General features: G+C 40.7%; 1 protein-coding gene across 2 annotated transcripts in view; it reads left to right on the forward strand.

Moving 5' to 3' along the window:
* Window positions 1-13,394, forward strand: part of PDE7B (phosphodiesterase 7B) — a 170,427-nt gene extending 157,033 nt beyond the window's left edge. For both annotated transcript variants that reach the window (XM_058801586.1, XM_058801585.1), the window contains 5 exons: window positions 314-405; window positions 1,443-1,587; window positions 3,569-3,665; window positions 7,210-7,290; window positions 7,818-13,394. In XM_058801586.1, coding sequence (XP_058657569.1) covers window positions 314-405; window positions 1,443-1,587; window positions 3,569-3,665; window positions 7,210-7,290; window positions 7,818-8,035 — 633 coding nt within the window. In that variant the 3' untranslated portion in view covers window positions 8,036-13,394. The remainder of the gene's footprint in view (window positions 1-313; window positions 406-1,442; window positions 1,588-3,568; window positions 3,666-7,209; window positions 7,291-7,817) is intronic.
* Window positions 13,395-16,252: the final 2,858 nt, after the last annotated feature.

Raw genomic sequence — 16,252 nt, forward strand, 5'->3', positions numbered from 1 at the left:
TAATAAATCTGCTAGAATGCAAACTGCCTCCCACTCAGATGAGATTAGCTCCTCTGTTCACAGCAGGATTCAAAAACTGCAGAACAACAGGCCTCTGGGGCTGACCTTAGCTAAGACACCCAGAAGCACAAGGTCCTTAGCTGTAGAAATCTAGACCAATTACTCTAATCCAGCTGTGGCTGAAAAGCACACATTTCAGGCTCATGTTACAGCTTGTCCAACCAGCTCTGGGTATCATGTGATCTGGCAAATCCATATGTGTGCCGTGGATACCATCCTAATCCTTGTGTTTGTCGGTGTTGTTCCTCGCCAGAACGTGTCGGTGCTGGAGAACCACCACTGGCGCTCCACCATCGGCATGCTCCGGGAGTCACGGCTGCTCGCCCACCTGCCCAAGGAGGTCACGTAAGTGTGCACCAGAATCACCGAAACCAGGCCATGGCCTCCTTCTCCCTTCTTAAAAGCACTCTGGCAAAGAGGCCCAGGCTTCAGAACAGGCTGAGCTTCCTGCGCCTTCTTGGTGCCATTGAGAAACCATGAGATAAAGTTATACAGCAGAAGTATTTGTTAACATCTACCCACTTCTGCAGCACAGGAGTGGAATGGCCACTCTCAGCACCAGGAACACAGAAAGTGCCAGCAAGAGCTGAGGGATTATTTAGATGTATTGTTGGCATTTTTCATCTTACCTAGCATCAACCAAAAATGGAAAGATTTAGTGATTAAAAGAGGAAATTGAAGGAGTTGGTCAAGGAGCATCAAGACTGCTTTGGACTTCACATGTCACTGAGGGAATGTGGTTCAGTCTTTATGGATAAAGCTGAAAAAGCGCAGCCACATGAACACCTTCGCCAAGTTGCTGCTAGCTTTTTGCTTGTGTTAGTCCCACCAAGGATGGAAGATAGAGACAATGAACAGACTGCAGTAATACATTTTAAATCACAGGTGACCCTACCAAGAATATAAACAAGTTACCTGGAAGCAGTAAGCTCTATATCCCTCCAGAAATTCTTTGCATCAGATCAGTAACTTTAAAGAACTTTAGTCTAGACCTTCACAACTCTGACTGCAACTTCAAAGTTGCAGTATTCACCGTTCAGCTCTGAGCAGCTGAAGTAAGACGTGAGCATTTTTCTTGATGTAACATGCTGTTGTTTCAGGGTGGGTTTTTTTGTACTTTCCTAGTACTTTTCAGAAGCTTTCAGAACAACCTGTGCCAACAAGCGTTTTTCTTCTACATTATCTATTCTTCTTGAACCCATTTGGGCAGGTAGAACAGTTGTACCCTGCAAAACCCAGCAGAGACTGACCAAGCAGATCAGACTGGGTCCATAAAGAAAGAGGGAGCTTTATGCCAGCTCCAGTGATCCAGAGCAGGTTGTTTTGAGCTCTTAATGTTGAATGGTTCCATGATTAAAGAGGCTTATTTACCTTCATTGCAGACAGGACATTGAGCAGCAGTTGGGCTCCCTGATCTTGGCAACAGACATCAACAGGCAGAATGAGTTTTTGATCCGTCTGAAATCTCATCTTGACAATCAGGATTTGAGGCTGGAGGATGCGCAGGACAGACATTTTATGCTTCAGGTAACTTCATTTTTTTTTAATTGTTTTTAATAATTTTTCAGGTCACAGTATTTCCTAGTATATGTTAAGAGTAATATATTATAGCATAACTGTTTATTACCATAAACACTTCCCTTCTGCCACCTTCTGGCACATCAGGCAAGCATAAGGTGCCTCTGGTATTTCCTTATGTAATTTCCTTGAGTTAAAAAGCTGTGAATGCAACAGATACAGGAGAGTGTCAAATGCTAAGGAATGGAGATAAGCTAGATTATTTTATTTCCAGAACACTGCTTCTCTTCCCAGGTAATGCTTCAGTTGTAGTGTCTCTCTCTTGTGGCAAATGTCACTCCACTGGTGTTATTTTCTAGCACTGTGCAGAAGAGCCTCCTTGTTGGTGTTCTTTCTAGGACAGCCTGACATTGGGTTTCCAAGTCCTGTTCCCATGATGGATGCTCAGAAACTGCCTCTTGCAGAGACAGCTGTTGCCATGGCAGCAGATGCTTCTCTAGTGCGTCTGACCAGCTAACAGAAAGCCCACGCTTTATTCAGAAATCAAATAGGTTCATACTGGTTCTTCCAGCTAAGCAGTAGTCATTAGCAGACTCTTCAGAGTAAACCTCTATCTATTAAAGCATTATTGTGATTAACGTAGCTACATACACTTGCTTCTTTGGAGAAATTACAATAATTTCATTCCTAAATACATAAAGAATTTGAAGTAATCGTTTTCATTTATAAAACAAGCACCTACATATTTTCCTTCCATCAAAGTCATGGAAAAGGTGACAGCTGCAAGGAAAGAAGTGCTGATCTGTTAATTCTTCCCCCTCCAGCAGCATGGGGAATGCAGTAGCTTCTCACCTGTTCTGTCTCAAACACAGTCTTCTGTCAGATTCCTGCACACACTGTGCAGGGCAGGGTGACAGGTTGACTATATTTCTGGACAGATAAGGCAAGAAAGTTGTGCAAATACCAAAAGCAGAGGAATTACAGCTCAGCTATGGCAAAAAAAAAGTTTCTTATGCACTAGGAACTTAGGAACAAGGGAACAGATAGTAAGATTCACTTATCTGGTGGATTCTAGTTATGGAAGAAGAAAAGAAAAAGATCAAGAATTCTTGATTGATTGGAGTAAGCTAAAGAATGTTTGAAAGGTCCTTGCAGTAGACAGTGACATTAAGGCTAATCAGCTTAATCCAAAGAGAAGAATGACTTGGAGATTTCCCTCTGCTGGTTCACAGGTCTGCACTCTTAAGAGGAAATACTTGTGTTTTCTTCCTGGGTGCCAGAATGACTTCTGACTTCTGTCAGACTGAATGACTGTGTTCAGTCTGTGAAGAAACAAGGCACATGATATTTTGTTCCAAGGCAGTAAGACAGGCAGACTATTACATGGTTTACTTTTCTGAAGTAGTTACTCGGTTTTAAAAAACTTTTCCCCTGTACTCATTCTCCTGCAAAGCACTAAAAAGTACTAGTTAACTAAGTGAAACCAGGCCAGGGGCAGTGTGGAGAGCCCTGTGCTTAGCTTTGTAAACAAAAATATGCAGACATTAAGATGAAGTGTAATTGAAGTGAGATGCAAGGTCACTCACTGAGACCACAGAGGAATCATGCCCTAATACACCAGCTTGGCTCTTTCCTTCCTTGTCATCAGCTACGGATGCTGAGCCAAGCAGTCAGCAGGAGCCAGCCTGAGGCTTTTGTTGGCTTATTCCTTCCAAGGAATATCCAAAACACTTTGCAGCCTTGGAATTTGGCCCTGCTCTTGTTCTCACTACGGTAAAGTGGAGGGCTGAATGAACGTTTTGTTTGCAGCTTAAATAAATGCTTTTTCCTCCAAGGGCACATTTGGGTGAGGCTGAGCCTCTGAAAGGTAATCTTAACCCTTCCTGGCATTGCTGCTGGGGCCTGGGAGTTCCATGGCTGCAGATTTACTGCTGAAGCACTGCTAAACAGTAACTTCCTTTCTCAGTACTGCTTTTCTTCTTGCTTTCAGATTGCACTCAAGTGTGCTGACATTTGCAATCCCTGCCGGGTTTGGGATCTGAGCAAGCAGTGGAGTGAACGGGTCTGCGAAGAGTTTTACCGGCAAGGTGAGCCCCTTCAGCTCACAACAGTCCCTTCCACCTCAGCTTTCCATGGTCTCTGTGTGACAAGCCAGAGGCAGAACTGAAATGTCCCTTGAGAATGAGCTCTTCAGAGATGCGCTGCCTCATTGGAAAAGTGGGAAGGGGTAGAAGAGCAACAAGTGTTTCTCTGCTGCTCTGCCAGCATCAGGCAGGAGGGAGGGTTTTGCTGTGCCTCAGCACTTGAATTCAGCTGCAAAGCCCATGGCTGCGTTCTTCTCTGAGACACTCCAGTCACCATGAGTGTTTCTGAGCTGGAATGGTGCCGGCGCCACGCTGCCCCAAAATCCTCAGACTGGGTTTTGTCTCGCTTTTCATGCTCCCACTACAATGCTGATGGGAGCCTTACCCTCGCTATTTACCAAATATGACACATTCTTCTGCCTGCAAATGCAGAGAAAGGGTTCAAACATGCTTCCCAGCATGCTGTTGAAAAGGCCAAAGCAGGCAAGCCAAACCTCAGCTAGAACCTACTGCAAATGTTTTCAGACCCCTGCAGAGAGCACAGTCAAGCAGGGCTTTTTTTGAAACACAGTAATTACACCATTTGGCTCTATCTGCATAGGCAAGGTCATGCTGTGCTACAATACAGGGTGCAGCAGAGTTTAATCACTGCTAAATACTTTGTTCAGAGCATCCTGAGAGTTGAAGGCAAGTGGAAGAGCACACAATAAAGTTCTTAGTCAATTTAATATTCTGCACTACAAAATTAAGCCACATCTGAGCTGGCACCTGGTAGAGTTAGTCTGTAACAAGGACAAACAGGTCAGCAAGTCAATTTTCAGCCAATGTCAGTTTAAGCTGGTGAAATGTCTTTGACTTTGATGCCTTTGAAGCAACATAAGCAACTTTCCCAGTGCAGGTTTAGTTAGTCAGATGTGTAGTGAAGGCATAATCAGGCAGCTCATGAGGTGCAGTATCACCTTTAGTGTATTAGGGGACCACGCTGAGAAAGAGAGTTCAACTCTTACAAATGTAAGCTTTTTCCACTCTCCTCAAGATTTGTTCATCTAACATCAAAAATACACCTCTGAAAGGGGATACCTGAGTACATGAGACCAGAGTTAGAAGCACCACAGGGAGAAAAGGAGCATTTTATGTGGGACAGTTATACAGAAACTGTGGTCTGATTATCACTAGTGGCTGTATAATCCTGTTCAGTGGTACAACACCCCCAGTATTAAATAGCATTAGATATCATTATCACTTTAAAGTGTTTTTGTAGACCTCTCTACCCCCTTACACACAATGATGGGGCTTGAAGGTATTGTTCAGCATTATGTTTAATATTTGGAAACCATAAGGTCTCATGTTTTGATTTTTAACTGTAGATGAGACACATAATACCACAATTAGTGCTTTGTTTAATCTTCCTCCTGGAACAAAGTTTTAACATTTTTAAATAGAACATTTCTAAGGCCATTTTAATAGAGACTCAGATCTTGATCTTCCAGTGCTCTTACCGTGCAAAAGCAAATCTAATTTTTGTCAATTAAGTGATTTCTGAAAGACAAGAAGATGTGGATATACTTTGAGCCAGACAGATATGGATATACTTTGAGTCAGTCATTTTCTACCCAGAACACCTACAGAGGGGATATCGCTGGAATTAGAGACTTTCTTTTAGTCAAACAGTTTTGGAGGGGTAGATGAGAAGAAGACAAATTGCACATTTGGAAACATAAGAAACTGTTATTGTGTCTGAGTTTTGCTAAATTGTTCCTTTTGATTGTTCATGTAGCTAAAAATGTTTTCCTGATGCTTTTTAAGCACTCAATTACAACTGAAAATATTCTGTTCACATTTAAGAAGTGATTCCATGCTGCAGAGGGAAGAAAGGCAAGGCTTAGAAATGCACACCGTGTTTTATATGGGGCTACAGAACCTGAATAGCACAATAGCAAAAACTGTTCATGGGGAGAAAAGAGCATTTAAACAAAACCAGCGGATTTAAAGCAAAATATTTCTTTATGGGCTGAATACAGTGTTTTGTCTAAACTAGCAGGTCTGTCTTTCTTACAGGAAAGATTTTCCTAACCAGCCCTCACTACATCCTTATTAGTAAATCAGATGGACAAAATATTATTGTGTGAGGGGAAGTGGCACATCTTAGCTTGCACACAGTTAACTCTCACTTCCCTTCCTTACTGTAGACAGGAAAGGTCCTGTACCTCTTGCAGTAGCCAGGATTGTACACTGGCAGGGAAGGCTAACAATCACAAAGGATGAGTGTGTTGCACTCACAGACAGAGTGTTTGTTTTAAGGAAACCCCTACACCCAAAACTTAACTCAGAGCAGTCTTTGCATGAGGTAATTGCAGGCATGGGGAATACAGTCCCTTCAGCAGAAAAAGTGACTGTTGTCTTGGCATGGCAGTGAGCAAATTACAGCCTCTGAGATGTTTTTCTGCTGAGTTCTTAAATCCAGCATGGTTGTTGCTATTGATTACATTCCACTCCATAAAAAACATCTCCTGTCATTACTATGTACAGAAGCCTGTCCTGTGTGACCATTTCTGCAGGAATAATTTCTACTGACTGTTTATAAGTGTCTTCTCAATGTCAAACCTGGTCAGTTCTGCATCACGACCAGTCTGATGGCATCTGGAGTGAGCAGATATCCCAGGCAGGTTTTTCTTCCAACAATTCAAAACAGTCCCCAGGGCTGGTCACAGCAAGAGCTGCCTGCAGGAATCTTCAGGGGAGTCCCACATTTGGAACTGGAGACCTCCTGGTTCAGTTAGTAAAATACTCTGCTATGAAGGTGGCTAGGAGTTCAGCCAACTACTTTTCTGTCTCAAGTCAGTCCTGTGCAGATGCCTCTCTGGGGACTTCCTGGATGACCCAGGAAATAAATATACTCAGTGCAGCAGCAAAGGCATAGCATGATACCCAGCTACTGCACAATAATAAGACAGACTTTTAATTTCATCCTTTTTCCATGTTTATAACTTGAGCTCCATAGCTCTTGACTCTTGAAACATTACTAGAGTCCATGCTTTGGCCCTTACCAGTTTGTTAGTGCAGCCACAGCTATGGCATTCCAGGCTCCAACACTCTTCCCTTTACAAACCACTTCCACAAGAACACACTAGCAAATTCCATGCAGTACTACTGTAAATCTAAAATTGATACACTGCAGTTTTCTGGTAGGAAGTGATCTGAACAAGTAGTAAATTAACTAGAATGTCTTAAAAACCTTTCACAAAAGAGAGTCTATTTTAAAAATTAAGGTACTCAGAACACTTACATGCTCAGATTTAATGTTCATCTAAATGTCATCTTTTCTTAGATTTTTCTTTGTATGGATAATTGGTTTCTCTGATACCTAAAAAGAAAAAGTCCAGAAAATGAAGGTATTTAGACATTTACCATGGGCATCATTGGTAGAAGGTTCCAACTCCTCACACAATTGCAGACACTGTAATAAGAGTGTGGCATAGGTATGGAGAAGAGAAACCTATGTAAAAGTGTCAGAAAAAGATAATTTTTTTCCCTTTTTTTTTTGCAGGTGATCTGGAACAAAAATTTGAACTGGAAATAAGCCCCCTTTGTAATCAGCAAAAGGATACAGTACCAAGCATCCAGATTGGTAAGTATTAGTTTCATTCCCTTCATGTTTATCTTACTATGACAGAAGCTCTAAGAGAAACTTTTATTCACCACATGCCCCACTCTGATCCAGTTGTTTTAACAATAAGAGCTGTGGATACCATAAGAGTTAAAAATGTGTTCTAAATTAAAATGTTCAAAAGGAAATCTATCTAAGCCCAATGTTCAACAGAAAGACAAAGGAGTCTTTGCATAGGGGGAGAATACCCATGGGAAAAAATTGCAGCCAGTGTTAAACACTTGTTACTTTCTTGTCTGATATCTCCTCAAAGGGTTGCTGGCTGTCACAGAGTTTACTGTGACACACACAGATAAAACCATATCTTGTCATGTATGCTGGTCAAAAGCTGTGCATTTCAAAACGAATTGATGCCTGAGAGTTTGTTGTTATTTCTCATCAGGGCTTTTGCCACTTACCTGGCTCTGTGCTTTTGAGGCACTCGGTGGGGCAGTGCACTTGTGGAATGAACTTGTTGCTCACCAGCTGTCCCTTGTGTGTTTCTCCAGGATTCATGACATACATCGTTGAGCCACTCTTTGAGAGGTGGGCCCAGTTTACAGGCAACACTCCCCTATCTGAAAACATGCTAAACCATCTCAGGAGGAACAAGGCCAAGTGGAGAAGTTTGCTCCACAAGCAACACAGCAGTAGTAGGAGCAACGACCACTCAGGCCAAGTGACTGGCAGCCAGGAACAGACTTTAAATGAAGAAGAGACTCCTTAGTGGCAGCTTTGCACTTTTCCTTCTAGCACTGCTATCTCCGTCTTGGTCACAGCAGCAAAAACGGTCCCGAGGAGCTGGAGCCTGTTGTCAACACCGTGCAAAGGCAAGAAATGGCAAAGCTCTAAGGGTCCTCATGAACATGCCCATGGTTCTGCTGCATTTCTTTCTGATCTTCACGTTCCTCTCCCCTCTCTCCATCTGCGCATGCCTGATGCCGTTAGTCACTCCTGATCCCGATCTGCCCAACGTGGAGTCCCAGCCAGCAGCCGGGAAGCCAGGATAGTTCCAGCTGCCATGAAGCAGGGAGGATTGCTGAGAGGACAGGGGGCACAGAGAGGCACTCTTGGTGATTTTCTCATTTACCACAAGTCATTTTGTGACATATGTATATAGGCCCAGAGTGCCACACCCGTTCTAGGCTGGCAGCTGGGCTGCACATGAAACCACCAGCAGAGGACATGGACCGAGCAGGACAGTGCTCACAGGGGGCAGAGAGTCGGGTTGTTTTAGTGGTTAAAAACCTTTTTAACTTTTGTATTCTGTGCACTAAACACCAGATCTCTAAATCTTGGACTGAAGTTACTCTCCGTATACACACCTTCAGTGTAACAAGGCTTGTTTTGGTAATCATTTTTATGCCACTTTGGATAAAAGACAGGCATCTTCTCATTGCAAGGAACAGTATTCCCTCGCAGCCAAAAGGGAAGGTGTAATACAGTCTAAACCTTTGAAACACAAACAGATCTATCTTTTGAGTACTGTTTCAAGTTACCTGTTTATATTCATATGTGTACATTTTCTGTAAATAGAAAGCGCTACTGATTCCCATGCCAAAATACTGGAGTACTGTGGGATGATTGCTACCTGTAAAAACATTGGCACTGTGAACAGAATACTGTTAGTTTTAATACAAGAGAAAGCATTTGTAAATATGGTATAGAGTTTATTAATATACACCATTGTTTGTGGATAAAAGCCTTAACTTCTAGCATCCTTCATCTTCTGATAGCTGCCAAAATCATACAATTACAAGATATGATTCTGAACTGCCTTTCCACTATCCAAGGTGTATCAAAGGTCATTAAGGAATGAAGTCTGGCAGGATAACTTCTTGAAAACTTCAAACACATTCCATATGGGTCCGTGTTGTTAATCCATGGCACCTTGCACATTCGGTCTAGGCAAATGTTTCACAGCGCCTGAAGTTTTAAGCTCAAAAAAGCCCCCAGGCCCCACAGCAACACCACATGATTTGACAGTTCAGCATGATTACCATTTATTCAAACGTGTGGATTTTTACTAAATAGCTTAGTCATCTACAAAGCACGGCATTAGTTCTGGAGTTCAGTTGTTTTCTTGAGAGATGTTGCAGTGTAGCTGATTTTTTCCCCACATGCCCTCCTTAGATAGTCAGCATCAAAATGCATTTATATTTTTCTTTTAATTAAAAGAATACTTCAACTGACTTTTAGATAATTCTCAGTCAATGAAGGAAAAAAAAGTGTTGTAGTCAGACTACTAAAAATTCTCTTAGCTATCATAGTGGCTGAAGAATTTTCTATGATCTCATCTTTGTGAAAGATACTTGGCCTTAACTCTGCCATAAACAAGCTCAGTTCTGAAAGTCTTTATTAAACTTTACTTAAGTTTCTACCATTTCAGTGAGATTGTATTCTCAGACACTACTGTGTTGCACCAAAGGGATTGTCCCCTGCTCCTCTGTTCCAAGAAAGAATAACTGCATTCAGGTGAAGTGCAGGGTTGTTGTGAACCCCCTGTACATCAAATCTGTACAGCTGCTTTCCAAAAGAACCAGCAGGTATGGCCAGGTAGTCGCATTTGGGTAGTCATGTTGAGATGTGAAGACATTGAAGAGGCCAACAAAGAAAGAGCTTTTCAAGTTGGTGTTTCTGAAACATGAGAAAGATATATAGTCACAGAAGCGCAAGGGAAAATCTAATACATTTTTCTGAATTACAAGGGATATTGACTTGATGAGATAAGGTTCGTGCTCATAAGGTGACTAATGTGTTGAGAGGAAAATAAAAAGCATGAGTTTTAGTGCAGGATGATTTACTCCACTAATTCTTTGTATGTATCTTCAGAGAAAAGAGGCTGAAAGCCAGTGAAGTAAAAAGGGGCAAAACGTGGTGAGCACGCAAAGTGTTCCAGCCGTGTTTTTTCTGCCCCTCCACTGTTATGTAAGGTACAACCAATAGAAAACCTCCTTCTTCCTCCCACTAATCTAAATGAGATTCATATAATAGAAGGACCACAGCAAGCAAAGGGCACTCAAGAGAGTTGTAGTAGAATTAAATTGTTTCTAACTACAGAACATAAATGTCTTCTTAAGCACATGAGGGTGGTGGGGGTGGAAGCACCACCACTTTGCAGCTTTTTAGGTGTACCTTTCCTTCTGACAGATGTAGGACAATTATTAGGACATTACGTGAGCAATGCAATGTGCTGCTTAGAAGCACTTAAGTCCATACAAAAGAATGTAATTTCCCGTGTTTTGTCTTTTTACTAAGAAATGGAAGCCCTTTGCCATCTAGCTCAAAGAATTTTTTTAAAATGTTCTGAAATTTAGTTAAACTCAGCATCTAGCAGCATAAAAAGCTCTTGACAGAAACATTGTCGAGCTGTTTCTGAAGAGCTTCCAGAAAATAGGTCCAACCAGAAAGCTTGGGTACAAATGAAATTTTGTTACAGCCACATTAAACCCAAGCCCTTTTCTACAAGTGGAACCTACAGGTTCCATTACAAGTTTGCTCTTACCATGTTAAAACTTTCCAACTTCAAAAAGTTCTTCTGAAAATTATCAGGCCCTTACAAACTAGTAGGGGCCAAAATTATTACGGAGGATTTTGGTGCACTGAGCATACCTGCTAGATTTCAATCACCTTGTGTAATAGTGCTTGAAAGAGGTTCAGGGTGGCCCCAGCAATGCTTCTGTGCTTGTGAGCCAAACCCATTGCACAGGTTTGGGCCTGGGCCACTTTGCCTCAGGTGCTCCAGACAGAGGTGCTGAGAAAGCAGATGCCTGGCAGCCAGATTCCCTGGGGTCTGTAATGCAAAATGCAGCCATCTGATTTCCCTAGAAACCCTAACTGGTACAGGCAATCCCACAGCACCAGTGCTTAGCACATGCAGTTGTGACACGTGTGGTATTCTCTGGTTTGGAGGGCATTTCTGCACTGGGGTTTCTCCCCAGTGTGCCAACAGGCTGCTGATGCACAGAATAGGAAAGCTATGCAGATAACACAGATTTTGGTGGTGTCAGCCCTATCAGCCACTTTACAGAAGGCCCTTTTCAGGAAAAAAAAATATTTTTCCTTCCCACTGGGCCAGTGCAGCTGAAAGGTTTTAGAGTTTTCAAACTGAGTTAAGGTTTTCATACCTAGAAAGAAGAAAAAAGCTGTTAAAAGCAGGATGTTAAAATGTTTTTATGCCCCACAAATAAGATTTGAATTTAGCTCCTCTAAATGAAGATTCTATACCATCTAAGAGGCAAAAAAAATTGTATAACTAACAATAAGTGATAATAAGTGAAAATCTTAGGCTGGTTAAAATAATCCATACATATGCATTGTCATTAAGTAAAGATTTTACCTGCCTTTGTCAATGGTTCAGCCACCAGTCAAATGGGGAATAAAAGGACTGTTGACACTATGTACCTTTGGAATACAAGGAACAAAGGAGTAGCTGAGATTACGTAGAGTCTATGGAGGAAAAAGAAAAGAAAAAAAAAAAAAAACACATGATCTGCAGTTGTGTCTAACCTAATCTACAACACAGGTCAATTAGTTTTGTAAAAGCTTGGTTTTCATGAAGAAAACCAAAACCTCCCCAACAATTAATGAGAAAGCTGTAAATGAGATAAGGCTGTTGTTACACTGCATAGTGATCTCACCAGCTTTTGCAATCTGGGGTTTCAATTTCTCTTAAAGTTTCCATCAAATTAGATACAGAAGGCACACTTTGCCCTTCCAAATGAATTCTCAGAAAGGAAAAACTCAAGTAGTCACAATTTTATTTTCAGGTACCAGACAGGGTACCAGCCATAACTTATTGCCTTATATTTTTAGTCACTAATCTATAAAGTTGTCCATAAAGTATGCCCATTCCCGTCCTGATGTCCCCATGATCGCCACAGCCCACAAAAATCGATAATTAAATTTGAATTAAAACCCTGCAAATGCAAAAAAAAAAGCCATCCCAAAACACAAAACAAAAACACAAGGCAAGCTTCATGCCATGAATATGTATTCAAATTACTTTGATTGGTGCAAACTGTTGCTCTTTGTTTCTATAATCCATCCAATATTTTAGGTACATAAACTTTTAAGTGCAGACCATAAGCTTGACATGGATGTAAAATATATTCTGCTTATCTTTGAATTCAAGATTGTATATGTCATGTTTATTGTAAAGCATTTTATATATACATAGTCACATATCTTATACAACTCTATGGGCCAAACACTGGTCCCCCCAACTTCACTGGGACCAAGAATCAGCCCCCATATGTGCGTATATATGCCATATGCATCATTCTGAAAGGAAGCACTAGATTGTGTGAAAATGCTGTGACTGCTATGCAGTGATGCCAAGAGATTTAACTTGTATCTTTTTTAACATACTGCTGTAAGTATTCATCATGTCGAAGAATGACAGCTAATAAAAAAAAAAAGTGAAGTGTTCCAAGTTCTTTGGTAAAGCCAGTTGATTGAAGGATCTCCTTTGTTTGCAGAAGACATTCTGGTTTGACAAGGCAGCAAAAATCCCCCTGCATCCATTCTCTCACTGCCTCTCCTTTCTACCAACAGAATAATCACTTTCCTAGTGTGCTGTTTCTGAGAAGAATTTTTCTCTAAATTTCCCCTTAGACTTGCTGTATGAATATAAATGGAGTTCCCAGCAAGGAAAGCATTTCCATGTAATTTTCCTAAGCATGTAGTAGAAGGATTTTCAAACCCCAGGGAAAATGCTTCCCTGGTTAAGTATTTGAAGGAGTTTTCCTTAAACTATTGTTTCAGTTCCAGTAATGAGTTCTCCTTAGGATCATTGGTCAGTTTCAATCTCCATTTTCTCATTTCTCTTTCAGACCATGTTCTTTATATGTGCAACATGACAGAATCTTCTGAAGTTTAATTAAAAATACGAGAAGTATTGATGTTCTACACTGATAAGTATTTCTAAGTGAGAAATACTTGTCATCACTGATGGGTATCACTGCAGGGACTCTTCCTGACTCTGACACATTTCTCAAGCCAGAATTCATTAGTATCTCAAAGTGCTCAGCAACAATACTCACATAGTTCATGCTATGCAAATACTACAATTGAACAAAATACAGGAGCTGGAAATATATTTTGTTTCAGTGCTATTTAGCCAACATGTTAAAATTAAACTTTTCTAAAAAAAATGCACCCTTCAGAATCACAGTGTTTTCCTCTGTCCCCCAGATGCAAGCAGAACTGCAAAATTGATTTTAGAATGAAGCCCCTTAGAGATCTGTCCTGTATAGGGTTGGAGTTGTGATGGTTTCTCCAGGAGTGTTCTACACAGTCACCATTGGAAAACCACTCTGTTTTCCATAACAGATTTAACATTTATTTTCAAGTACAGCCAAATCAATACATCTTCCCACTCTGCACAGGCACTGTCTGGATGGATGCTGATGTTCCATGGTTCAAAACAAAAAATGCAGACCAGCAAGGTGAAATGCATCAATGAACAGCAAAAGAAAAATTAATTATATGGCAATATTTTTGTCCTGGCCAAATACTTAATTATTATTTAAAGTTCAGGTGGAAAATCTTGGAAATATATCTATTCAACAAGAGAAGAAACAGTGTAATATGTTTGTGACAATCAATTATGTGACAGACACTCCTTTTCTCTAAAGGTGAGGAAGGCAGGGTCTCTCCAATGTCCCAATCCTCTTCTAGATAAAATGAGTGCTATTACAAAATACTCTGGTTTTACCAACAAAGCAGGTTTGTGGTGTCCCCAGTTCTACACCTCTCAGTGTTTCACTGATGTTGTGTACAGTAGAGTCTCAAACAGCTGTTCAGGAACTGACAGCAAATGAATCACAGGTTAGAGAAGAGTCTGAAGTTGCTCTACCAGTAAAACCAGTGGATCATTTCACTGCATCCTGGGCTAGTTTGGCTCTTAGGCAGAGTTGAACACCGTGCAACACATTAATCCGTGACAATTGGATTTTGCTACCAGCAGCAGCACTTCCTAAAACCTACCTTGGCCAGGCAGACCTAAGACACAAGGCAGTATTGCAGCAGCAGATCGATTTCATGCCAGATTTTATAGTAATATAATTTAGAGAGAAGATTTGAATCCTCTACCCTACAGAGCTCTAAATATATTGTACTACTAGATTAGGAAGGGGATCTGGGTGTCTTAAGAAGTTGTAACTAAAATGGAGTATTAGAATTCATACAAACAGAGGAGTTGTCCTATTATTTCCAGCACTCCTACCACCTAAAGATAAATTCAATTTTTATACCAATCATCCCACTCTAGAAAGTGCAAGTACAAGAGTGGGAAGTGCAAAGGGTGGCAAAAAGCAATTTGAATCACGAAAAGCCTCCAGGAGGGAGAGAGAGAGGAAAAAATACTGTAGCTTCATTAGTATCACCTATTAAAAAATCAGAACATTTGGGCAGACTGAGAGCTTCTGAATTCCCCAAATCAAAACATAGGTAAACAAAGTGCAGCAATACATATGGAAGTTGCTGCCATAAGAATATATTAACCTTTAACCACATAGAAAAGCTTAAAAGATTGAACATTTATATGAAACAAAAAGGGAATTCCTGGTTACAAATAAATATTACTAAAACTGTAATCCTGAAGAAAATACACTTTAATACTTAAATCCACCATTAGTTTAAAATGATGCTTTCCTGACCTACTCATGCTACTCAGCAGCTGTTACATTCCAAATCCAGATTTTCCATTTGTATGTGTAGAGGATTCCTATGAGCTCAGCTCACATATAAGCATATTTATGAAAGAAATATAGCTACCAAAAACAAAAACCTGGTGCTACACTTACACATGTATTTGATGCCCAGCCTCGTTTCTGTAACTAGACCTACCAACACCTGCAGATATTCTCAGGGGCTAGTCCACATTAGACAACCAAAATGCAAAGAAAATAGGAAGTACTGAACATACGGTAGATTCAAGGGCGGATTGAGAAACTATTGTCCCAAAGATCACTTGTTTGTATCTGCCATGCTTTGTGATATTTCAAGTCAACTTCTAGAAGGAGGAGAAAAAATAGATACATTAGTATCCTTAGCTGAGAGACCAAAACATGAGTGGAATTACTTTGTTTAAAAAAATGTACTGTTTTGCTGGGATGATGGTTCATGTAGATGACAAGTAGTTTGAGGCATCACCATTGCCCTTTGTGGTACAACATTTATGCAGCACATTTATTTCCCTCAGTGCATCAGGAAAGTTACTGCCACCAGCTCCACCATTTCTGCATGGACCATTAAGGAGTGGCCCCTTGCACTTTGGTGCTTTGAAGTCTTTTATTCAGTGCTAGGGCTAAATTAATATGCACACAGATGTACATGGTAAGTGCCCCAGTTCCCACATGAAAAGGAAATCTTCCTCAACAATGCCACTGCCTGAAGACTGCCTATATAAAGGCAGATACAAGAAACATAAATAAGATTTGGGATGGGAACATCAGCTACTCAAAATGGCTAAGTGACATTGGCACATTGGCTTTAGGTACATAAAAGTGTGTACTAAAGTTTTAACAGAGCAAATACACTTCCTTCATTTAACTCCATTGTAGTTACAAAGATAAAACAGAAATTTTGTTACCTGATGGGATTCGTGAATCAAAGTAAAAAAACTTGGATAAGAAGCTGTGCAGTTGATTTCCTTTTGCACTTTATCCTCACAAATCCTCTGTGCTTGGTCTATCCATGCCCTGTCTGGAGACAACTAAAACTGGTTATCAAGCTTAATTTTTACCTTCTTGCCCTCATCCCCTCTCGTCCATATCTAATTATGGTCAGCTTCTTCAAAACACCAACTAATCACAAGCAACACAAAAAATAATTTGATTTGGGAAATGGTGGTATCTATTATGATTCCAAACATAATTGCAATTCGTAAGTTACATACTTTTAAAGAGCAATGTGATTTCCCCCTCCCTCTCAAGAGAAG

The sequence above is a fragment of the Ammospiza caudacuta genome, chromosome 3, assembly GCF_027887145.1.
Source record: "Ammospiza caudacuta isolate bAmmCau1 chromosome 3, bAmmCau1.pri, whole genome shotgun sequence".
In the NCBI taxonomy this organism is placed as follows: Eukaryota; Metazoa; Chordata; class Aves; order Passeriformes; family Passerellidae; genus Ammospiza; species Ammospiza caudacuta.